The 24,960-nt window shown below is 37.6% G+C and overlaps 1 protein-coding gene across 4 annotated transcripts in view; it reads left to right on the top strand.

Moving 5' to 3' along the window:
* MYOM1 (myomesin 1) overlaps positions 1–24,960 on the top strand; it is a 153,673-nt gene that overhangs the window by 44,066 nt on the left and 84,647 nt on the right. For all 4 annotated transcript variants that reach the window (XM_012746091.3, XM_075993618.1, XM_075993620.1 and 1 more), the window contains 6 exons: positions 1,717–2,002; positions 3,468–3,625; positions 12,793–12,885; positions 14,859–14,947; positions 15,050–15,112; positions 22,938–23,102. In XM_012746091.3, coding sequence (XP_012601545.2) covers positions 1,717–2,002; positions 3,468–3,625; positions 12,793–12,885; positions 14,859–14,947; positions 15,050–15,112; positions 22,938–23,102 — 854 coding nt within the window. The remainder of the gene's footprint in view (positions 1–1,716; positions 2,003–3,467; positions 3,626–12,792; positions 12,886–14,858; positions 14,948–15,049; positions 15,113–22,937; positions 23,103–24,960) is intronic.

Below are 24,960 nucleotides of genomic sequence, written 5' to 3'. Positions count from 1 at the left end.
GAGAATATCCCTGCTGTCCTGGGTCTAGCATATTTTTTTAAGTGTACTTGAGTTCTCATGCGAGATAATTATAGTTTTTTTGAAGTTTAGTTTATTTGTAAATGGAAAAGGCAAGGTAGTTGTAACTTCATTCTGCCCTCATTGTGCTCTTTAGAGCCATGTTAACATGTCCACTATTAGAGGTAATGAGAGCTTAAGCTTAAAGTTCTCTCACTTAGAGCTTGGGGCAAAACTAGCATTGAATGTGATCCATTATTCTATGTATTGAAACATATTATAAAGCTCGTTTCAAATCTCTCTATTATATATTGACATCTACAGAGAAGTCCTACTGAATTCCTCTGATGGTTTGTTTTGTGTTCACTTATTAATTCATTCACATCCTACCTGATTCCAAAAATTGTTAGAGGTAGCTATGTCATGACACTAAGATAGAAATCTTTCATCTTCCCTCACCAAATGATAGGAGGTTAATATATCCACTCACTTCCACAGTTAGGACTAATTTATTAACATTTATAGAGAAATTTACTCACTACGTTTGGTCAGAAATAAAGTGGACTTATCTTGTCTGCCAGATGTTTTCATAGCATTCCATGAGAAATTCCAAATTTAGGCAAATGTTGAGTCCTGTTCCTCAGCAAACTGCGTAGATTCAAGTGCTTGGAACTTGCAAACACAATGTTAGTACTTGCTTAATTTTTTAAGTAATCATTCTTATAAGAAAGCAATGTACTATTCTGACTTAAGAGGTCTAAGAGACTCAATTTCAAGAGAATCTTCAATATAATCAATATATTCTTTTTCTAAAACATCCAATGGGGTTTATAATAAAAGCATTGAAGGAGGTTAAAAATAATACAAATAGTTTAACAACATTAATAAATCATAGCACAAATTCTATCATAAACTACCACACTAGACACAACACATTGGGATATTGTCACTGACCTGCCATCATCATCAATTATGAATAATAAATAAGTCACATTTATAAATATCACTACTTTGTTTACAAGTTTGATCATTTCTTTTCATCATGAAGACTGTCATATTGGATACTCACACACATAGTATATATGTATATATATATACACACACACAACCTTTATTATCTTAGAAAGAAACCTAGTGGGCATAAGGCTGTCATGTAAATTTCGAACTTATTTATACATTCAACAGCTCTGGGCAATGCATTACATCAGCTAAGTTACAGAATCCTGATCAAACTTCTAGTCATATATCAGGATCACAAGCACACAAACTAAATCTCATTTCGCAATATGTCTTCTCTGAAAAGGAAGTCATAACTTAATCTTTTATTATAAATAAAATATTTAAACACACTAAGACAACCAGTGAAATGACTTTGGGCAAGTTATCTAACTTTTCTGAATTTGTTACCATATATCTAAGGCAGAAATGATAGTTTACCTCACTGGGTTTTTGTGGGGATGAAATGAGATACTGTATGTGAAAAGCACCCAGGCCACATAGATATTATTATTGCTGTTACCATTGTTATCACTATTTGTTAAGGGGACAACCTCTTCTGTACTTGAAGAGTCAGCTTCTGATTTACCAGGTTTTTCTGTGTCAGGTTTTCTTTGGGTGCAGGACACAGTGTCTGAAGGCAGATACTTTGAACTTAGTAAAATTAGGCAATCTTATCACTGCCCTCCACAATATCCACATTTTGCTGTTATTGTGTTTTAGTCAAGTGCATGTCAGTGGAGTTACAGATACGGAAGAAGAAAGAATTAAAGAAGCTGCCGCTTACATAGCCCAGAGGAATCTTCTTGCTAGTGAGGAAGGAATCATAACATCTAAACAGTCCACAGCATCCAAACAGTCCACAGCATCCAAACAGTCCCGAGCATCCAAACAGTCTGTGGAATCCAAACAGGCCATGTCCACTTTCCAACAGGAGGAAACTTTTGAAAAGAAGTCAAGGAAAGTTGCAATTCGAGAAAAGGCAGAACGCCTATCGCTGAGAAAAACAGTAAGAAATGACAATTTAATACAATTTATAAAAGTAGAAATGCATGTAACAAGTTATGTGTGTGTGTGTGTGTGTGTGTGTGTGTGTGTTGATACAGATTGATTTGTTTCAAATGAAGAAATATGTGGTATTATGGAGAAACAAAACTAAAGAAAACAAGGAAATGACATTAAAATGTGTAAGTCCAAAGAAAGGTAAACTTAATAATTTTAAACTTCATGAAATTTTAGACTCTAAAGAAATTAAGGTTTTAAAGAACCTTAAAAAATCCTTTGCACTTTAAAAAAATGTTCAATTAAATGTTTTTCTTTTTATTTATTTATTTTTTATTTCAGGATATCGTAAGGGTATAAATATTTTGGTTACATTTTATATCATTGCCTCTCCCAAGCGGAGGTTAGAGGCATGCCCCCCCATAATGCACACCATGTCCTATTGTTGTGAGTTTACCCCCCAACCCCCCATCCCTGGAGAATATGACTACCATGTGAGCACCAATGTGTTAATCAGTCAGTACCAGTTTGATGGCGAGTACAAGTGGAGCCTATTCTTCTGATCTTGTGTTACCTTACTTTGGATAATGGGCTCAAGCTCAATCTAGGAAAATATAAGAGGTACTAGATCACTGTCGTTTCTTAAAACTGAATAATCACACTTCTCTGAAGTGGAATGATTGCTAACAAGATAAAACATTTATTTTAAGAACTGTATATTTTCTTCCCTGCACATCTGTGTTCAGCATTTGGCCTAAGAGTACTTTCAGGGCAAGAATTTGGATCAATTGAAGAAGTCAGTAGTTGAGTAAATGGGTCACTGTAGTGAAATCACTTAGAAAATGTCTTAGATTTCAAGACTCACTGAAGACTTTTAGAAGATTTTCTCAGTGGTGGATAATTGTGCTCTCTGAATGTAGGAAATGCTATGATGGAGGTTTTGAACTTTGAAAAAAAACTTTGAAAATAAAATAAATTCTAGAAAGTCTATATGTGGAGGCGGGGTTGTCTGAGACCCACACAGAGTATGGAATGTTGGACAATGGAGATTCAGAGGGTTCGGTAGTCTAAGCGGGTGGATGATGGGAGGTTGCTTGGGGGGTATAATGTGCATTGCTCCAATGATGGATGCACTGAAGTCCCTGACTTCACCACCATGGAATATATTAATATCAGTGTAGCAAAATTGCACTTGTATCCCATGAATATATACAAATAAAAAATATAGGAAAATTAAAAAAGATAAAGAACCTTAAGAAATCCACGTAGGGAAGTAAACTGTGTTGCTCAAGCTTAAAATATTAAATATTAAATAACTACATCAGTTTTTAAAAGGAGAAAAGGGAATGCATTTTATCTAAACACAAAAGGTTCCAAATGGAAAAAATACAAATTTTGGTTTCCACTTGTTATTTTAGCATCAGAGATCACTTTGATTTAGTAGTATTTTGATAACATGTTTGTTTTTTCAGTTAGAAGAAACCGAAGCATATCATGCCAAGTTGAATGAAGACCATCTTCTTCATGCTCCTGAGTTTATCATTAAACTTCGTTCCCACACAGTTTGGGAGAAAGAGAATGTAAAATTACACTGCTCCGTAGCAGGCTGGCCAGAACCTCGTGTCACTTGGTATGTTATCTTTATGAAAGCTAATAGAATTCATTATATAAAGTTAAATTTCCCTGTAGTGAAAACACACAGATCTATCAATATGCAAGAGTCAATGAAGGCATCTAGAAGTTTGTATAGGTTTTCAAAAGAGTGAAGAAAGGATATTGGGATGAATTTTTGTGTATGAGAAGAAGAAGCAGTCTTGCATATATATGATTCATTATAGTACTTTATAATCCTATTATACAAATGGGTCTTTATTTTATATAAAACATTAAATTTTAGTCAACATATTTACATACCAAAAATATGTCTATAAAAATTAAATAAAAATTTACTTCTATAAATGAACTTTACAAATAATATGATTTTGTGATCAAAAACAATGCCATCTTTTACAAAATAATTAAGGCTCACAGGGCTCCCATCTCTCCCCCTCATGTGAGCTGAGGCCTCAGTGTGCTTTCTGACACCAAACAAAAGAGAGAGAATTGGGTGGGAGACAATATGGGGCCTTAAGACAGTTCTTTTAACAAAGAATAAACACTCTTTTTCTCCTTTCAATGTATATCCTATTGTGGTTATCAATACCTTTGTGATCTCTAAACTGAGAACTTTTTGTCATATGCTATGAATACTATGAAAATAATCTAGCTACTTAAAAAAGACATTCCCTTTTTGTTTTCTACACAGGCATTTTGCATGCTGCTTTTTTATCCTCAGAAGTGGTGGTAAATGCCCCTTAGGTTGTAATATAAACACTCCACAATTGTCACCATCACTCATAGTGTCTGCCTACTTCTTTCATTTCCATTATTTCTAATGTTGATGACTGACTTGCACTAATGGAGGGAGCTGACAAGATAAACCCATTTAACTGTCTATGGTTATCCTTAAGAAGTGGGTGGTGAGTTTTTTTTTTTAAATTTCACCTGTGATATTAGTCTGCCTTTGATAATTCTGGATTTACAATTTTTCTATGTATATAAATTCTTTTCGGAGCTTTTGAGTTTGAAAACTAAAGAATAAAAATCAAAGCTGGCTATAAATTATCAGGGCAAATAATTTATAGTAACAAAGATGAGAAATGTAGGAACATATTTCAGATATGTTAAAGAGGTTTATTCTGAGCCAAATATGAGTGATCACAGCCTGGGGAAAACACAAATTCAAGAGGCGTTGAGTAAGAGGTCCCAAGGTGGATTACATTTTGGTTTTATGCATTTCAAGGAGACAAGAATTGCAAGCAAAGACATAAATCAATACATGAAAGGTATACATTGGCTTGGCCAGAAAAAGTGGGACATCTTGAAGTGAGGGCTCACAAGTCATAGGTGGATTTAGAGATTCTTTAATTTGCAATTGGCTAAAAGAATAAAACTTTCTCTAAAAACTTTCAGTTTTTAGAGAGTTAAGGGGGTCTGTTAAGAGGGTCTGTTAAGGGAGTTAAGGGAGTCAAGTTAAGGGGGTCTGTTAAGGGGGTCTGTTAAGGGGGTCTGTTAAGGGAGTTAAGGGAGTCAAGTTAAGGGGGTCTGTTATCTGTCATGTGATACCATGGCAGAGTCAGGTTTGTATCTAAAGCCCAGAAGGACAGGGATATGGAAAGTATGTCCAACCTCCTTTCTCATCGTGGCTGGGAACTCAGTTTTAAGGTTTTTCTGAGCTCCTTTTGCCCAAGAGGGGATCTTTTCAATTGGTGGAGGACTTAGGGTGTTATTTTTAGTTTACAAATCAATCTGCCTTTGCCTACCTTTCTGTGACTATAGAATTGTATAATTTGTCCTATTAAAGGGATATTTCCTCTTAAAAATTACTTCTCACCTCAAAAAAAATTCAAAACTTTCCTATAGAAATCTGTAAAGAATAACAAATTTACAGCTCTAAGAAATATAATTTAGTCAGTAAACAGTTATCTTATGAATTAAAATATATCAATAATAAATTAGTAACTGGAGACTTTAGTTGAGTAAATATATTTATTACATAGTTTCCTATCTCTGTTTTCCTACTTTTTGAAAATTAAAGATGATTTTCAAAAGGATACAGAATAATTTCTTGGAGATCAATATTAATTTCTTAAGCATTTATTTATTCTGTTAAGTACACAGCAACTGGAATAAAAACCCAACCACAAACCATTGATGGTACTATTAAGCAAGAGTGATACGATTTCATAAAAGCAGAGCTTAACCTCAGAGATTAACCTCCTTACATTGTGCTTTGTTGGCCTGTAAAAGGAGTAATATAAAAACAAACAAAAAGATAAAAACTCTCCAGAAAAATATGTGATGACCAAACTGTCAACCCTTCAAATTCCAGTTAAATTCAAAAATAGAAATACTGTCCGTTTTCAGTTATCTTCACTAATAGAACTGGGATATAGTACATTTGACCCCTAAATCTTTCACAGATGGCTTTGAAATATTTATTTCATTTCATGTACATGTGAATTTTATGTCCTAGGGGCTCATTGCAAACAAAAGTGAAGTCACAGAGACAGCTCTGTGACAGGAAGCACTGGAAGAGCCTCCTCTGGTTCCTGCACCCCCTTTAGTGCTAGGAGAGGGCAACTCGCTCTAGCCTGATGCCAAGCACCAGTCGTAGTGACTTCATTCCCTACCATAAATTCTCCAGGAGGGACAGGCCAGAGCATTTTGCAGAAAGTCTTGTTGCCATGCAAGCTAAGTGAAAAGTAAATATTAAAACAAAACAAAGAATCAGGGAACAACTAACAAAATAGTTAACTGTACTTCTGAAAGCAAGATTTGTCTTGCTTTTGTTGTTGTTGTTGTGCTCAGTTGCCTTTTTTGTTGTTGTTGTTGTTGAGACAGAGTCTCACTGTGTGTCCCTGGGTAGAGTACAGTGATGCCATTGTAGCTCACCGCAAGCTCCAACTCCTGGGCTGTAAGCAATTCTTCTGCCTCAGCCTCCCTGGTAGCTGGAACTATAGGCACACACCACAGCACCTGGCTGGGTTAGGCTTATTTCTTTTTTCTCTCTCTCTTTTTCTTTTTGGTAGAGATGGGATCTCACTGTTGCTCAGACTGTTGTTTAACTCCTTGAGCTCAACCTATCCTCCTGCCTCCCAGAGAGCTAGGATTATAGGTGTGAGCCTCCATGTCCTGAGTAAAGCTGAAATTTGTATAATCAGGTAGCAGATAACTGACAATGATCTATGGCAATAAACAGAGTCAGATCCAGATTTTGTGGGGCATGAAGCTTATACAAGTTGGGGAGGGGCACTCTTTACAAGAAAGAATATAAAGTTAGTAGTACACATTAGGCATAGGGCCTTGCAGGGACTCATGTTTGTGAGGGACCCTGAAACTTAAGCTTCATTCCCTTCATTCCGTGGTAGTTGACTTCTGGGTGGGATTAGTATCCCACCTTTGTAAAAACTCATTAACTGGAGCTCTAGTTTACTTTCAACGCTAGTACAGAGTATACAATCTTCAGTAAACACCCTTCCCCTCAAACAGCAGGGATCCCACAACCCAAGCAAGAACCAAGGTTGTTGGGTGGTTACTTTGCTGGCATTTATGCCTTTTTGATACCTAACTGCAGCTTCCTGGGCCTGACAATGAGCACAAGCATGAAAGAAATATTGGGAATGCCCTTCCTGAAGAGAAGGACGTAAATTAAAGGAATAAGTTTGTGATGATGCTTCATACAATCATGCTGCCTTCACTTCTAGCAGTTAAGTCCTCAGCCATGTCTTTAAAAGGTGTGTGTACCCACCCAGGCCCTGGCTCCATCAGAGCCCTTTCCAAAGAGAATTTGGCTCCAAGTTTCCACTGAGCACCTTTATGTCATGGGAGTCCCCGAGGCCAAGAAATTATACAAACACACAACAGCTGCTCTCTGGCCAACTCTGAATTATTGACCAAATCTATTTAAGTAGAACTTAGAGGTTACCCAGAGAGCAATGAGTGATGGGAACACACATGACCCAGCAAGGGTAGACAGAGGCAACTATAGAGCACTGTTTCCAACTCACTCTTAGGGCAGAAGGAAGCCTGTCTATGCTTTAGGCTCAGTGGAAAAGTTAGTAACGGGGAGGCTGCAGCAACACCACAGTGAACCTGGCCGTCTTGGAGGAAGGCTTTGTCAACATAGGAGGAAAAATATATATGTAGTGAGAAAACCAAAGTTTTAAAATATAATAGGCTTTTTAATGTAATAGCATGTATAATAGTCCATTCATTTCAAAGCAGACGAAAAGAGAATCTATGTTTGTATTTGGTTTACTTGAATAATTAAATTCTGGAAGGATATATAAGAACCCAAGAAGAGCAATTGACTCTGAGGAAGGGGACAAGTAGCAGGAAGGTGCCAGGACTCTTTATGCATCCTTTATACCTTTTGGTTCTTGAACCATATAAGTATATTGCAAATTTTTTAGTCAATTTTTTAAATTATATGAAATAGGGGAGAAGAAAAAGGTTTTCTTTAAAAGGAGAGAATTATGTTAATCTTATACTTTTAAAAAGAGCCAGATTCAATTGGATTTCTGTCCAGAAGCCCAAATCTAATTTGTCAATGGAAATCTTGAGTGGCACCTACAGGAAAATTCGGGAACACTCATTGCAGCAATGTGTTAGTATTAGTGAGTAGCAGTTATTCACTCACTCACTCAATACCAATGTTTTCAGATCTGTATATCGGATATTGACCTAGATCCTTAAGTAAGACTTTTAAAATACGTGGGTAGGCTGGGCGAGGTGGCTCATGCCTGTAATCCTAGCACTCTGAGAGGCCGAGGCAGGAGGATCACTTGAGGCCAGGAGTTTGAGACCAGCCTGGGCAAGAGCGAGACTCCGTTTGTACTAAAAATAGAAAAATTAGCCAGGCATGGTGGTGCAGTCTTGTAGTCTCAGCTATTCAGGCGGCTGAGGCAGGAGAATTCCCTGAGGCCAGGAGTTTGAGGCTGCAGTGAGCTACGATGACGACACTACACTCTAACCAGGACAACAGAATGAGATTTTGTCTCAAAAAAAAAAAAGAAAAAAGCAAAATGCGTAAAATTCTTCAGTTTGGCCCTAAAGTCATTGTCAAAGAGATACTTAAAGAAGTTTGTTGATAAGCATTATAATAATTCAAAACCTGGGAATAAAAGAGTATAAAAATGTATCCTAGGAAGAGTCTGGAGATTTGGAAAACTCTTTTTCTATTTTTGTAAATTATGAGAATTTGTAAATTCTATAATAGAATCACGAACATCGAATTTATTTACAAGATTAGAGTCATTCATCACATATTTAAATTTATCAATTACTATCATATTATCATAAGAAAAACAGCTTACATTGAAAATGGTTAACAAAGATTATTTACAATTTATAATTGTTTCCCAGCATAAGGATTTGGAGTTTTATTTTAGATTTTTCTTATTTATTTAATTTCAAAATTGATCCTAATGAGACAGATCTCTCTCAGATACTTGGTTTTTAAAGTGGGTATATAGGCCGGGCGTGGTGGCTCACGCCTGTAATCCTAGCACTCTGGGAGGCCAAGGCGGGCGGATGACTCAATGTCAGGAGTTGGAAACCAGCCTGAGCAAAAGCGAGACCCTGTCTCTACTGAAAATAGAAATAAATTATTTGGACCACTAAAAATATATAGAAAAAATTGCCGGGCATGGTGGCGCATGCCTTTAGTCCCAGCTACTTGGGAGGCTGAGGCAGTAGGATTGCTTGAGCCCAAGAGTTTGAAGTTGCTGTGAGCCAGGCTGATGCCACGGCACTCTAGCCTGGGCAACTGAGTGAGACTCTGCCTCAAATAAAAAAATAAAGTGGGGATATAGCTATTTATTCAAAACAGAAGGTTGAGTTCTAGGCAGCAATGCCATTTGTGGTGAGATTCGACATATTAAACATCACTTTGTATAATTTGTTGATAGAAAAAAATTATCATGAAGCCTTTTTGCTTGAATATACTTTACACTGCTGAAGAGCTTTTACTATAATCTCATATTACCAAACTCAGCCCAACATCTCAACTGCAATTTGTCTGGAGGGATTAAGTGTATATTTTACACATATAAGTGAAAGTCACTGGATAGTAGAGTGTTATTTTGGAAATACACTGAAAGCTAACTAATAGCTCATAGACTCTACATGAAAATGATAAGGGAAATGGTGCACATCTGAATTATTCACAAGGATTTAAGAAAGCTTTTGACACATAATCCCAGGGTGTAGATTAATCTCCAGAATTAGCCGATGACTGGCCAGTTTGGAATTTCACTTTCCAGAAATAAGAAGCTGTGAAGTATATACAGAGCAGGCCCAAAATCCTTCTTCCCTGACTTAATGCTAAAGACACCCAATCTCAAGTGACCCCAAACTTGAATGCCTCATTGGGTAAAATTCCTCAGAGAGTAGAATTAAATCACTTCCTGGCTTATTCCTTATCCACTGCTTTAAAACAGGAGTTTCTCACACTGGCACCTGGTTTCCAGAGGAAAGATGAGAAAGTCTGAAAGTGGTGTGTGTGTCTTTTAAACCGACTTCCTTTGCCAGGTGCTCATAATAGAAACGTCATTAGCTGGGCAAAGGCATTAAGGTGCTAAGTTGGGAAGTACTGGAAGACAAGGAGGCTGAAGCAACTGCCGGAGCCACAAAATACTTTAACACAAACTTTATGAGATATGAAGAACATTTTGGTCAGAAGCCAAAATGAGTGTCACTCAGTCATTTGGTCATACAGTGCAGGCCACAGCCTTTAGCATCATATTGCTTTTCTTATGAGAAGAGGAGCCACTGAAAACCCTCTAGCACCATGAAAAAACTGAGCATAAGGGAACTTCTGAGTCAAGTGTGAAATTACCTAAACCAGTCAAATCAGAAGAACATGGCAATGGACACGTTCTACTCCATCATTCACTAAAAGGGGGGAATGCTGGAGATTAGGGTTGGCCAGTCGATATCTTTTTTCAGGCCAACTCTGATCAGAACGTCCTGGCTACCTCCAGCCCTGTGCGCTGACCGCTGTCTGTGGCCGTTTCTGGGCTGGCAGGAAACAGCATCAAGTCAGTGGCCACGTCTCCTGTGGGCGGGGAGGAAGGTCATGCCAGACACATGCCACGCAGCTGCGATTCTGGAGCTAGTCCAACTCTCTTCATTTCACATCTAAGGGAACCAAGACCAAAGAGCCTCAACTAACTTTCTTCATGTGCACTTATTTAAAATCATCATGAAGTAGATGTTTGTCGGAACTCCATTTCTTCTGCTGAAAAAGTATGAAGCCACAATTAACCTATTGTGTGACATGATCATTCTATTCAATCTGATTTAACCAACACAAAGGCCTGTCACTTACCCATGACTTACCCTGCCTCAGGAGTGGGAATATTTAATGGAAGTAAATGTGGATCAGACACAGTCTCCATCTTTGAGGGACCAGAAACTTAGTAGGAGAGCAACTTAACAGGAGAGGCACACATCCAACCATAATTTTGATAAATGTTATATTTAGCAATTTGAACCCAATAACCCTGTTACGGAAAGGTAGGAAAGATTCATATTGTGTGGTATTTTAGGGACGAATTTACTAAAGAAATAGCAATTGATCTGAATCCTGAAGGATGAGTTGGGGTTTTATTGGATGGAGGAGACTAATGCATTTTTAAAAAATGCTATAGAAAATGAATAATGTACTTTAGGGACATAAAGGCTGTATGTGACAGAGAGAGAGAGAGTTGAAGAAAGGAAGGAGATGACTGAAGCTGATATTCTTTCTTTCTCTCCCTTTCCACCACTTTCTCTGCTCTCAAACCTCCTTGTAGTCATTTCCCAAAGTCTGAAGAAATGAACTTCAGCTACATAGAGAACGACTAGAAAATGGAAGTATCACATACGCCAGGAGCCAGGCTGCCTGGGATCAAATCCCGCCGTGCTATTCCTAGCTGTGTGACTTGAGCAAGTTCCCTAACCTCTCCATGCATTGATTTCCTCATCTGGAAAAGGAGGTTAAAAAGAACACTACATCATATGGTTATCCTGAGGATTGACTTTACCAGTATATACAAAAATCGCTCAGAGCATTGCCTGGCGCATAGGCAGTTGTCTACATCAATTATGGCTATTAGTATTATTCATGTTAATCTGTGCACACAAAGTGGCAAGTCTGAAAGAGAAACAAGTGAGACACAGTTCCTCTTTGGGGCAGAAAATGGTTTAAATAGAAAAACCTGGTCCAGCACCATAACCACTGGCTACTGCGAGCATGAGGATGTGGTGAAGAGTCAGGGGCTGTGTGCAGATCCAGAGGACAATGTGTCAGGGAGAGGCTTCTCCAAGGACCCCACCCTCTGAGCGCTGAGAGGCTGGCTAACCAGAGATGGAATGGTCAGAAAAAAGGAGGCTTGTAGCTTTTATTCGTCAGAAGTTTCCTTTCATGATGTAAATCATAAGTTCTTTCAAGGAATGAGCCATGTTTGCTTGTAACATAAAATAAAATACTTAAATATAATGATCTTTCAAAACAATGACATTGTTTTTAACACCATGCAAGAATAGCAAGAATGTTTTGCTTTCATCCTACACAGACAGTCAACAATAAACACCCCAACACAAAGCCTTCCTATTATGTTAGCAATGCTCAACTTTGTTTTAAGCTTCTTAATTGTAGTATAATATACACACACAAAAGTGCATATTATAATATATAAATGTATAGCTTTGGTGAATTTTTGTAGCTTGCATACACCCATGTAACTAGCACACAAATGGAGAAACCAAACATTATCAGCACCCAAGAAGCCTCCTTCACGTCCTCCCACTCCACTCTGGGAAATCAGTTCCCTGACTTTTAGCAGCATTAATTAGTCTTCTTGTTTTTGTGTTTTATATAAAAGTAATCACTGCCCTATTCACTATTTTGTAACTGGCTTTTTTCACTAACATTACATACATGAGAATCATCCACATTGTTGGGAATGGTCAACTGTTTCCATGTAAGTTTACAGAGGACAGGAAAGCACTTCATCAGAAGTTTTATTATATTGTTAGTGTATTTTATTTAAGTTAATACAATTTACATTTGTTGAATAGATGCTGCTGCTACTCTCAGTGTTGTGTTTACAGAAGGTGCCCCATGCAAGAACAAGAATTGTATGTGTGTGTGTTTAATCGTGATGTTACTTACACTTCAATTTACTTCATTTTGTTTCCACTATCTTGCAGGTATAAAAACCAGGTGCCGATAAATGTCCATGCAAACCCTGGAAAGTATATTATTGAAAGTCGATATGGAATGCACACTCTGGAGATTAACGCGTAAGACAACATCCATTCCATGTGTGTTGCCCAACAGTCACTCAGGGCAGCGTGACCACACTGAGGGATATTCATATACGTTTCTTCTCTTGCTGCACACCCAAAAGTGATATACATGACTAATCTTATACTACCTCCCAAAGGGATTTTATATTTGAATTTCATCAAAGATGATAAATATAGTTTGTATCTTTTTATTTAACCTTTTATACACTTCAGAGTTTTTATTATACACCTGTAAGAAAATAAGTTGTGTAAATAGATATTTATATTCAGTAATCATTTCAGAGTTCCAAATCAATATCGTCATCATACTCTTGTTTTTGATAAATAAAGGCCATGGAGGTTGGGGTGGGTGCTATTGAAAGTGGGCTGAATTTGGAAATACTGTTCTTCTCTTCAGCTCTTCAGCTCACCAGGAACTATGGGAAAGTATTATATATACACTATCAACTGTGTATGTGAAGCAAGGCTGGACATTGGGATGTTTTAGGATAAAGTAAAATCCAAAGCAAAATTTGAAAACAAAATCCACATCAAGGGAGGAGGAGGGAAAGAGGGGATGGGGGAAAACCTACCTACAGGTACAGTGAACACTATCTGAGTGATGGGCATACTTTTAACCCTGACTTGAGCTTTACAAAAGTGATCCATGTAACCAAAAACATTTTTATCCCCATAATACTATGAAATTTAAAAAAATAAAGATTAAAAAAGCCCACATCAAAATTTTTGAGTTCTCAAAGGTTTATCATGTGTCCCAAGATGGTTTTGAAATCCAAACCTAGTTATTTGGATAAAGAAGCTAGGCAAACTCTCACCATTTTCAATTCAGATAGAACCACAGCATGCTGAAATGTCAAAGTGAAATTTACATCATTCACTCTCAAGGGATTTGTTGCCTTCTCCTCAGATCAGAGGAGTTGGCCCAAGCAATGCTGGGACCCTATGATGTTTGCCAAGCACCGACTCCAACCTACAGTCACATCAGTTCTGCCAGTGGGTGGTTCTACTAAGGCAACAGTGATCTACACTGTTACTTTCAGGATTAAATAGTTATGAGAAGGGCAACTGTGTTTGCCTTCCTGGAGTTCTACTGATGTCCATAAACTTTCAGCATGAAATAAGTTTACACAAATGAAACTAAACCCTGAGGAACAATGAAGAACATGGGGCACTGGTAGCGATAAGACACAAAACATGCTTTGAAATCTTAGTTTGTTCATCTCTCTGTGAGATCATTCTGTCCCTAATTCCATTTTTATAAGACATTCCAGTTTGTGTGTTCTAATTTAGAGGAACATCCAAGTGGCACTTCTTGTGTCCTGCTGTGAACTGAAACTCCAAATGTGGCCTGAACCTTAGTAGAATTGAGGGGTAAATAACTTACTTGTGCTTTGAAACTAGAACACAGAACCATACGTAATACCATCCTGGCTCAGGTTTGTGGCTCAGGGAGGCTGCAGGACTGGGCAAGAGGCTGCCTCTTTCCCTTCCCTGTGGCCCTGTTGCCCCCAGGCTGGAACCCACCATGAGGGCAGGACAGCAGGGAGGCCACGCTCTCAAGTGTGCCTCTGGGTAGTTACCTGCTTTGAAGGTGCATGGCTGGACATTTCTCCTCCCAATAGAACTTTAGAAAGGCATATCATAATGTTGTTCACTCTATAATTTATGTGCTTAGCACTTTGTTGATTTTTTTTATATGTTAAATGAACCCAGGTTGGGGTCACAGTGGACTATAGGTGTTCTCCCCCTACTCTGCATTGCTGGTGAGAAACTGCAGTAGATCACTTGGATTATACAAAATCCCACAGGTAGTTAGATCAGACAGGAACTTCATCAGGAGTCCCAAAGAGCCATGTGTCAGCCACTGTTTCCAGTGTGCCATGTTGGCAAAGACTTCCCTGATACAACAGCTAGTAATTACAAGGATGGTCACTACAATGGATGTTCATTTCCATATTTTCTTTCAGATGTGATTTTGAAGATACAGCTCAGTACCGGGCCTCGGCCATGAACGTTAAAGGAGAGCTTTCAGCATATGCTTCAGTTGTGGTAAAGAGTAGGTTTGCTGGATTTACTCTATTCAAAGTGTTTTTTAAATTTTCTTCCAGTTGCTAAGAATATGAATCCATCACAAAGCACTTCACTCTATCTTTCCTAGGATATAAGGGAGAGTTTGATGAGACACGCTTCCATGCTGGGGCTTCCACCATGCCGCTCAGCTGTAAGTTTAAAAATATATTTGCTAAATGTCGTCTTTATGTAAAATACATAATATTAAGCTATTCTATAGTGCTGAAATAAATGCATACTATATATAACATAGTATATGCTAAGATGGATATACTAGGTATCTATGGTTCGTTTTATTTATTTATGTATTCATTTAGATTCTTTGGTTACTCTTGAATCTAATTGCTTTGTTCTGGTTTTATGAAAGCCCAGATATGATGGGCTAAAAATGGCAAATGCTTTTGACCATTTCTGTGTTAAACTAAGAAAGATCATTATACAAACCTGGGCAAAATGATTTAACCAAATACACACACACACACACACACACACACACACACGAGTCTGGACTATGTCAAAACACCCTTACTCATCCTTAATTATCCAGGTTGGCATCACCTTCTTCAGAAATCATGTCTGGAACTTCAATTTATTTCACTTTCTTACCATCACTCACTGCTTATCCCTATTGAATTTGGCTTCTCCCACCACTCACTCAAGGTACCTCTTTCTCTTATTTACCAAATCTGGTGCAAAAGAACACTGACAGACTGAGTGCTGTTTTCTCAGTCCTCATCTTTCTACCTCAGTAGAATCTGCCATTCTTAATTCACCACATGTGGAAATTCTCTCCCTTTTGGGTCCTTTTTCTTACCATAGAGGTGTACTACCCTCATCCTTCTTCTTCTCTCTTTATTTTTTCTAGAGCATCTCATCTTCTGTCATAATTTGAACTGCCCTCTCTGGGGGGGTTATTTTTTTTTTTATTTCTATATTTCTGTTTGGTTCTAATCCCAACTTCTTTGGGGCAGGGGGGGGGGCAACAGCTAATTCTATAAAATGGAATGAATGTTCCTTAATCCCAACTTCAGGGCTATAGTCAGCTTACCTACTAACAATTTCCTCCAAACCTCCAAATCCCACCAACACTCTTTGCCTGAAATAGAATTGGCAATCTTATATACACATATACTTACTTCCTCCACCTGACTTCCCCATTCCTTTTGATTTTTAAATGCACCCCCGCCCCTATTCCTTTTAAAGGCACTTGTCTGCCCAGGTGTGTTATCTCGGGTTCTGCCCTCTCCCTTCCCCTGCGTATCTGGTTAGTCAGATCAGAATATTTTGTCTTTTTAAAAAGTTCCTGAAATGACCTCTCCATTCCCATTCTCTCTCCTCTTTCGTTATTTCATTCTCCCACACAGTATTTTACCGAATCATTTTTGCTTCTGCTTAATTTTATCTTTCCAAAGCACACAATTGGGTTTGTCTCCCACTACTACCTGTTTCAGAAAACAGTGCCTAAAGTGTTCAGCATCCATTGGTGTGGATAATTAAGTCAATGTAGGGGGTTAAATCAGCTTTTTACTTAAAAAAGTAAAATAGAATAAAAATTATCAGAGTGCATGACAAAATTTTTTAAAAAGTCATGTCTAGCCCCCACCACTACTCCCATGCCCCAACCCAGTCAGGGTTGAGTGTCCAGGTGAGGCCTCAGCACCTCGTTAGAGGGTCTGTGATACTGGACACTGTTACCCAGTATGTGTCAGTTTCTCCCACTGGTCCACAAGCCATTTGAAGGCAAGGCGGGAACTTTTATTGCTAAACTCCAGTGCCTGACACAGAGCAGATATTCAACAATGAATGAATAAATACCTTAATTTATAAAGTGCAATCTAAAATGAAGTCTAAATGTGGTTAAATAATAGAATATTGTGGTCAGTAGTAATTTGTGAATTTTGTGAACTTCAATCATTTCATCTACATCAGAACTTCTCTTCATGGGAAGCAATAGTAAAATCTTTATGGTTGTTGAAATAATTATATGTTTATAATGGACAGACTGAAAAAGGTAGTCAAGCCCTAACTTATTTTTCAAACATTAAGAAATAAATATTTTTCAAACATTAAGAAATAAATATTTTTCAAACATTAAGAAATAATAGCTGGGTGCGGTGGCTCACACCCGTAATTCTAGCACTCTGGGAGGCCAAGGGACGTGGATCATTTGAGCTCAGGAGTTTGAGACCAGCCTGAGCAAGAGTGAGACCTCGTCTCCACTAAAAAAATAGAAAGAAATTAACTGGACAAATATATATACACACACACACACACACACACACACACACACACACACACACATATAAATTAGCTTGGCATGGTGGCGCATGCCTGTAGTCCCAGCTACTCGGGAGGCTGAGATAGAAGGATCGCTTGAGCCCAGGAGTTTGAGGTGGCTGTGAGCTAGGCTGATGCCATGGCACTCTAGCCTGGGCAACAGAGTGAGACTCTGTCTCAAATAAGTAAATAAACAAATAAATAGTCGTTTTGAAAATGGCTGAAGATACTTTTTTCATGGGCCTCTTTTTCACCTAACTGGTTAGTTTGGTGTCTACAGATGACCTACTCCACTGACTTCATGGGATGGCTCCTAACTTGAATACTGTAAGTCATAATCATTGGTACCAATCCCCTGGGCAGGAGGGATGAGGGTACAGCAACAGAGGAGGATGTCCCATGTCATGTCCTCCTTCCACAACTTGATTAATACTGAGATAGAATAGTTGGAAATTCTGGAACTATGACTTATCTCCCAATGTCCCCAGGACTGGCCTGTTGATCACATTCAGTCCTCTGAGTGTATCCTGCTCATTCCCACAGCGTGTCATCAGTCATGTTTCTCCCTTTTCCCTCCTCTCTGTTAGGTGGGTTCTAAAAGCCTAGTGTGGCCCCACTTCTCTTACTGCTCAACCTTACAGCACCTCCTGTGGCCAACTCCTGAACTGAGTGCAGTTGTTCCTGACAGAAAACAGAAAATAGAGGGCTGATAGCCATACATTCAACTAATATTTATTGAGTGCTTACTATGTGCTAGATACCGGTTTAAGTACTTGGAATATGCTGGCAAATATCGCAGACATAGCTCCCTGCTCTTGGTTCTGTTCTGATAGTTATTTATTGGTCAGTTGTGCCAGACACAGTACTAAGACATTTTTTATATGCATTGATTCATTTAGTGTTCCCCCAAAGCTTATAAAGTAGGTGTATTTTTATCTGTGCTGTGCAGATGAAGAAACAGTTTAGAGACATTAAATAGCAGGACAAGACCCACAGAGTGGCAGAATAGGGACTTGTAACTTGGTCTTTTTAATTATAAGCCATATTTTAAACAAAGGGTCAGCAAACGTTCTCTCTAAAGGATTAGATTGTAAATATTTTAGGCTTTATAGAGCATATGGTCTTTGTCACAACCACTCAGTTCTACCACTGTAACACAAAAGAACCCATCAGCAGTTGGTGAGTGAATGAGCATGGCTGTGTTCTAAGAAAAACTTATTTATGGACATTGTAATTTGAATTTCCTATGACTTTTTACATGTCACAAAGTATTATTCTTCTTCTGATTCTTTTTTAACCATTAAAGCATTTAAAAGCCATTCTCAATGGTACTAACAGGAAGCAGTTGAGATTTGCCCACAGGCTTGCCAATCCCTGCCCTAAACCGTTTTTCCTGGGATGGAAAGTATGTGTGATAAAGGGTTGAGGAAGTGACAAATGAATGATGTTTTGTTTTCTGGTTGTCAAAGGTGAAGTAGCTCCCTGCTGAACTCCAATCTCAGATATAGAGAGAACCTAGGATTTACATTCTGCTTCCAGGGGTGGGGGACCTATTTGCATTTCCAGTTGGTCTGGAACATCCAGGTCACTACAGACCTTCCTGATAATCCTCACCTCCACTTTGGAAGAGTCCAGCCTCCGAGTGCTGTGCAAGATCTGATCAAGTTTTTCTCTCTGGTCTCAGTGGAACATCCTCATGTAGAAGTGAGGCAGCTGGGAGATATGCTTTCAAAGAGAAGTTATTTCACTGTTGGTTAGCGGTTGAGAACACACAAATTTAAGGCAGGACAATGTATTGGTTGAGGGCACGGGTTCTGGAAACAGCATGCTGGTGCAAATCTGGCTCTGTGGGTGAATGTGGGCAGTTATTTAGCCCCATTATCCATCAGTTTCCTCTTCTGTAAAATAGAGATAATAATGGTACTTACCTAATGGGGTTATTATGGAGTTTGAGTTAATCACTTTTAAATACTTGGAACAATACTGAGCAAAAGGTGAATTCAATAAATGTTAGTTTGCATTTTCAAGTTAATACTAAGAGGTCTTAGAAGGGGAGGCGAAGTATGTGAAAAAGAGCCTAAGTTTTGGATTTGGGAAGTTATGGATTTGAATTTCAATTTCACACTTACCAGCTGTGAAATCTTAGCATTAGCTGTATATTACCTCTATGAACTTCCCTATCCCCATCTGAAAGAAAGGAAAAAATAGTATCTATGCCAAGGAGTTGTTGCAAGGAATAGATGACATATCAAATGTGAAGCCTGGCATGTAACAACCCATCAATAAATAATCATTTCTTTCCCAAGTCCTTTCTTTTGTGAAAGGAGAAAATAAAACCTAGGAGAATTGATGTGGCAGGTATTTGCTTAATCTATAAATAAGGTATTTCTGAGAAAAGTCTTTTTAAAAATACAAATATTTTAAACTTTTCCATTTTCTCTCATTGACATTTCATTTTTTTTCTTTTCTTTTCTTTTCTTTTCTTTTCTTTTCTTTTCTTTTCTTTTCTTTTCTTTTCTTTCTTTCCTTTTTTTTTTTGAGACAGAGTCTCACTCTGTTGCCTGGGCTAGAGTGCCATGGCGCCAGCCTAGCTCGCAGCAACCTCAAACTCCTAGGCTCAAGCAATCCTTCTGCTTCAGCCTCCCAAGTATCTGGGACTACAGGCATGAGCCACCATGCCCAGCTAATTTTTTCTGTATATATTTTTAGTTGGCCAATTAATTTCTTTCTATTTTTAGTAGAGACAGGATCTTACCCTTGCTCAGGCTGGTCTTGAACTCCTGAGCTCAAAGCATCCGCACGCCTCGGCCTCCCAGAGTGCTAGGATCATAGGCATGAGCCACCACACCTGGCCTCATTGACATTTCTTATATTTTTTACTTAGATCATTAAAGAAACTGAAGCACCTTACTGAAAAATTCCATTAAAAAATTTTTTTAATTAAAAAATTTTCATTGTTATGGATATGTAATAATTGTACTTATTTACGTGTACATGTGATATTTTGATACAAGCATACAATGTTTAATGATCAAATCAGGGTAATTGGGATACCCAACACCTCAAGCATTTACATTTCTCTGTGTTAGGAGCATTCCAATTCCACTCTTCTAGTTGTTTTGAAATACACAATAAATTATTGTTAATTAAGGTCATCCTATTGTGCTACCAAAAATAGATCTTATTCCTTTTATCTAACTGTGTTTTTGTAACTATAAACCAGCCCCACTTTATCCTCCTCCCACTGCTCTTTCCAGCCTCTGATAATTAACCGTCATTCTACCGTCTGTTTCTGTGAGATCAGTTTTTTTAGCTCCCACATACAAGTGAGAACATTCAAGACTTGTCTTTCTGTGTCTGGCTTCTTTCAGTGAACATAATGTCCTCTAGTTCCACCCATGTTGTTGCAAATGACCAGATTTAATTCTTTTTTATGGCTGAATAATATTCCATGTGCATACATATCACATTTTCTTTATCTGTTCATCCATTGATGTACACTTAGGTTGATTTCATATCTTGGCTACTGTGAAGAATGCTGCAATAAACATGCAAGTACAGATACCTCTTCAATATACTGATTTCTTTTCTTTTAGATATATACCCAGAAGTGGGATTTCTGAATCATATAGTAGTTCTATTTTTAGTTTTTTAAGGTGCCTCCATACTGTTCTCCATAGTGGCTATAATAAGCTACGTTCCCACAGCAGTTTATAAGGGTCCCCCTTTCTCCACATCCTTGTCAACATCTGTTATTGCCTGTCTTTTTGATAAAAGCCATTTTAACTGACTTTTTTATAGTTTTGATTTGCATTTTTCCGATGATTAATGATGTTGAGTATTTTTTCATATACTTTTTGGCCATTTGCATGCCTTCTTTTTTTAAAATGCATTTTTCTTTTCTTTTTTAAAAATCTGTTGTATGTCTTCTTTTGAGAAATGTCTGTTCAGATCTTTTGCCCATTTTTAAATCAGATTGTTTGTTTTTTTGCTGCTGAGTTGTTTGAGCTCCTTTTATATTCTGGTTATTAATCTCTTGTCACATGAAAAACTTCATTTTTATGAGTAATTGATAGGTCTACTTTGTCTCAAGAGTAAAGGCAGTAGAGTTTAAATTAACTCAAAATCTAAAATTAAAAAGTACATATATTGCAGCCATCGATTTAAGTCTAGGCTAAATATGTTATTAATTTGCATTTAAGACATTAAACCTGACCTTTTAAATTCTACTGATTATAATAATAAAAATAAGCATTTAGCTTATATGATCAATGAAGAATTTCATACAAATATTAGGTTACTAAGTATGAAATGTCTGGTTTCCTTAAATACTAAGTTTGACAGTTGATATCTCTGAAATTTCACTCTGATACTTCTTGTTTTATTTTTATTGTGTAGGTGTATCCTCATTCTTTCAAATGCATGGGTTTGGCTTGTGATTATCTTTCACACTTTTTTAGAGCAATTTTTGTGAAACCATGGATCAGTCGAAAATTCATGTTATTTTTGAATATGAGTTCCATCATGGAACCAGTGCAGCACATACAGCTTGAAATATCAATGAAGTGTTTAGGAAGGATGTGGCTAATGAATGCACAGTGCATCAATGGTTTGAGAAGTTCCATTTGGTAATTTTAATCTTGAAAATGAGCCACATTGGTGACCTGAGACCAAGGTAGATAATAATGAAAGCTGTAGAGTCTAATGGAAGCAAATCCATCTTAATCTATACATAAATTAGCAGCAAGTTTTGATGTTACTATTCCAACAATATTGGACCATTTGAAATAAATCGGCAAGGTAAAGAAGCTGGATAGATGGGTACTGCATGAATTAAATGAGCATCAGAAGAGAAATCATCACAAAGCTTGCCTTTCTTTGCTATCATGACATAAAGACAAACCATTTCTACACCATATTGTTATGTGTGGTGAAAAATTGATTCTTTGTGACAACCGTGTTTGGCACAATGGTTGGATAGTGATGAAGGGCTCCTGGTGACTGTTCGGTGGTCCAGCACTGGTACTATCCACTACAGCATCATGAAACTTGGTAAGTGGATTACAGCAGATGTCTACTGCAATCAACTAGACGAAATGATGAGGATGCTTGCAATTAAGCAGCCAAGATTGGTCAATAGAGACAGGTCAATCCTCTTGCAAGACAACACTTGACCACATGTCACACAAACAGCCCTGCTTAAACTACAGAGGCTGGACTTAGAAACTCTCTGCCATCCACTCTATTCACCAGAACTTATACCAGCTGGTGACCATTACTTCCAGGCTGCGGACCACTTCTTGCAAGGAAAAATATTCAATTCTCAGCAAGCTGTGGAAAATACCTTTTATGATTTCATCGCACTCAATCCCCAGGCTTCCTCACTGCTGGCATAAACAAGCTACTGTGAAGATGGCAAAACTGTGTTGAGTTTAGGCACATACTTTGATTAATTGTACTGCTCCTTGTTTGAAATACAGGAAGCTAAACTTTTGATTTGAAATCGGACATTTCATATTTAATGACCTAATATTATGCATATGTTCTACATACTTCTTACATAGAACTTCATTTTTGCCCAAATAAGTAATTTGATTAGTCTTTGTTGTGACTGCTTTCTGCCTGTGCTTATTCAAATGCTTGTGTCTCTTTGATGAGAAAAAAAATAAATTACTGATATTTGTTTTTGTTGTACCCAGTTGCTGTGACCCCTTATGGTTATGCATCCAAGTTTGAGATCCACTTTGATGACAAGTTTGATGTGTCCTTTGGAAGAGAGGGAGAGACGATGAGTCTAGGCTGTCGTGTAGTCATCACTCCTGATATTAAACATTTCCAGCCAGAGATCCAGTGGTATAGAAATGGTGAGTCTTTATAATGAATCCTCGCTTAGGTTCTTATTCACAGAAGATTGTAGACCAGTTTGCAGATCTGCTTATCAGAGCTGGCAGAATCTGGAAGTTAGAGGGATTTCCTACTGCAGTTTTAAAAAGTTTTTACATATACAGCAAAGTAGCAACACTTTCATAATATATTTGTAAAGATGATATTTTCTTATCAATAAGTAATATATGGCAAGAACTACAAGAAATGTACATTCATTTTGTAAGTTAATTTTATTTGGTAAAATATCCTTCCTCATAGAGACCACTGAAATTGTATGAAACTTTAAAAATCATAACCTTATAAAACAATAAAATCCTGATATTCTTCATTAACCAGCATAATAAATGAAGAGGAAATTTAGACTTTGGCACTTTTATTCTAATGTTTTAAAGGCTCCTTATAATTTTGAAACCTCTAAAATATGCAAGTTATACTGATGTCCCTTAAGAACACAAAAGTAGATAAAATCATTCTTTTGTTTTATATCGTATTGTAACTGAAGCTGGTAGAACAGAAAGAAAATCTTTCTATTGTCAGTTCCTCTGAATCTAGCTTTAAATCACAATTCAGCCTTACTTTGCTTCAAAAGAACCGCAATACTTTGGTGTGAAAAAGAAACAAGTATTTAATTTTCCCTTTTAAATCTGATTTGGATCAAAGTCTATTTAAAGGCTAGCTAACACTCCAGATCAAACCCAAACAAAACAAAAAAGCTATCAAAACAAGTTGATTAGCTGAAGTATTGAATTTAAGAAATAATATTATTTCTAAAATAACGACAAATCTTAGATCTACATATACTGAGTTTCTATACCAGATTATCTCATTCAATAGACTAAGACGAAACAGTCTGAGGAGAACAAGGGATTGCCCCAAATCCCACAGCCAAATTTTGGCCGTGTGAGACCTTCAGAGCTGATGGTTTTCATTCTAAGCCCAGAGCTCTTTTTATTTCCCTGCACCTCCTCTTATATCACTGAAACATGAGGTCTAATGCAGAAAAGAAAACCGCACAGGAAAATTTGTACTTTCCCTGACCTCTGCATCCCTTTATGCCTAGATAGTGAAAAAAAGCATTGAAATTTATGAAATCGAATTTGCCCCTAGGTGCATATTTATCTGTGAAGCTAGCTCCTAGCTAATAAAAGATGTGTAGTGGAGAGAGCAATGAATAAACCCAGAGACTCTCATCAGCCCTTTTAATTCATCCTAAAGTCTTCAGCAGATTTATTTCTAGAGAGGGATTATATTTTAAAGCCCTTAAAATTCCAGATACACTTAGCTATTCTGTGTATTAGTAATGTTTTCATATAATTTTTCTGTGTAACCCTTTTTTAAATAAACTTGGAGGAGAAATATAGAAAAATGAAAGAAAAAATAGTTAATGGTGATCCTTTGTGGTATTTCCTGTAAGGTACTTTATGATGGTTCAAACTCCATTGTGTTCATGAAAAAAACTAAGGCCCAGGAAGGTTAAATGATGTGCCCAAAGTTGTATAGTTAATGAAAGAGGGCTAAAACATAGGTCCCTTCCAGGGCTTGACCTTTTGGTCATGTAAACTGTGCAGTCCCACAGGAAGAGGACCTGGGCTTGGCTTAGTGCTCTGCTGTCACAGTCTTGAAATTCATAATCATTTTATCTTTGAACTTGTGTTTTGTGTGTGAAGTCCAATGGGACTATGGAGGATACACATGATCAGAGGAGATAGGCCAGCGACCAGGCAGACACATGCAGATGTAGGCCCCCCTCCCCCACCATGGTGGGCACTGGGTGGCAGGCAGCATCCTCACCAAGCAGCAGGCCTGGTGGGCATGAGAGTACCTGGGGCAGTCTGT

Source organism: Microcebus murinus, chromosome 17, assembly GCF_040939455.1.
Source record: "Microcebus murinus isolate Inina chromosome 17, M.murinus_Inina_mat1.0, whole genome shotgun sequence".
Classification (NCBI taxonomy): domain Eukaryota; kingdom Metazoa; phylum Chordata; class Mammalia; order Primates; family Cheirogaleidae; genus Microcebus; species Microcebus murinus.
The sequence above is the reverse complement of the archived record's forward strand: the minus strand, read 5'-3'. Positions and strand labels throughout refer to the sequence as shown.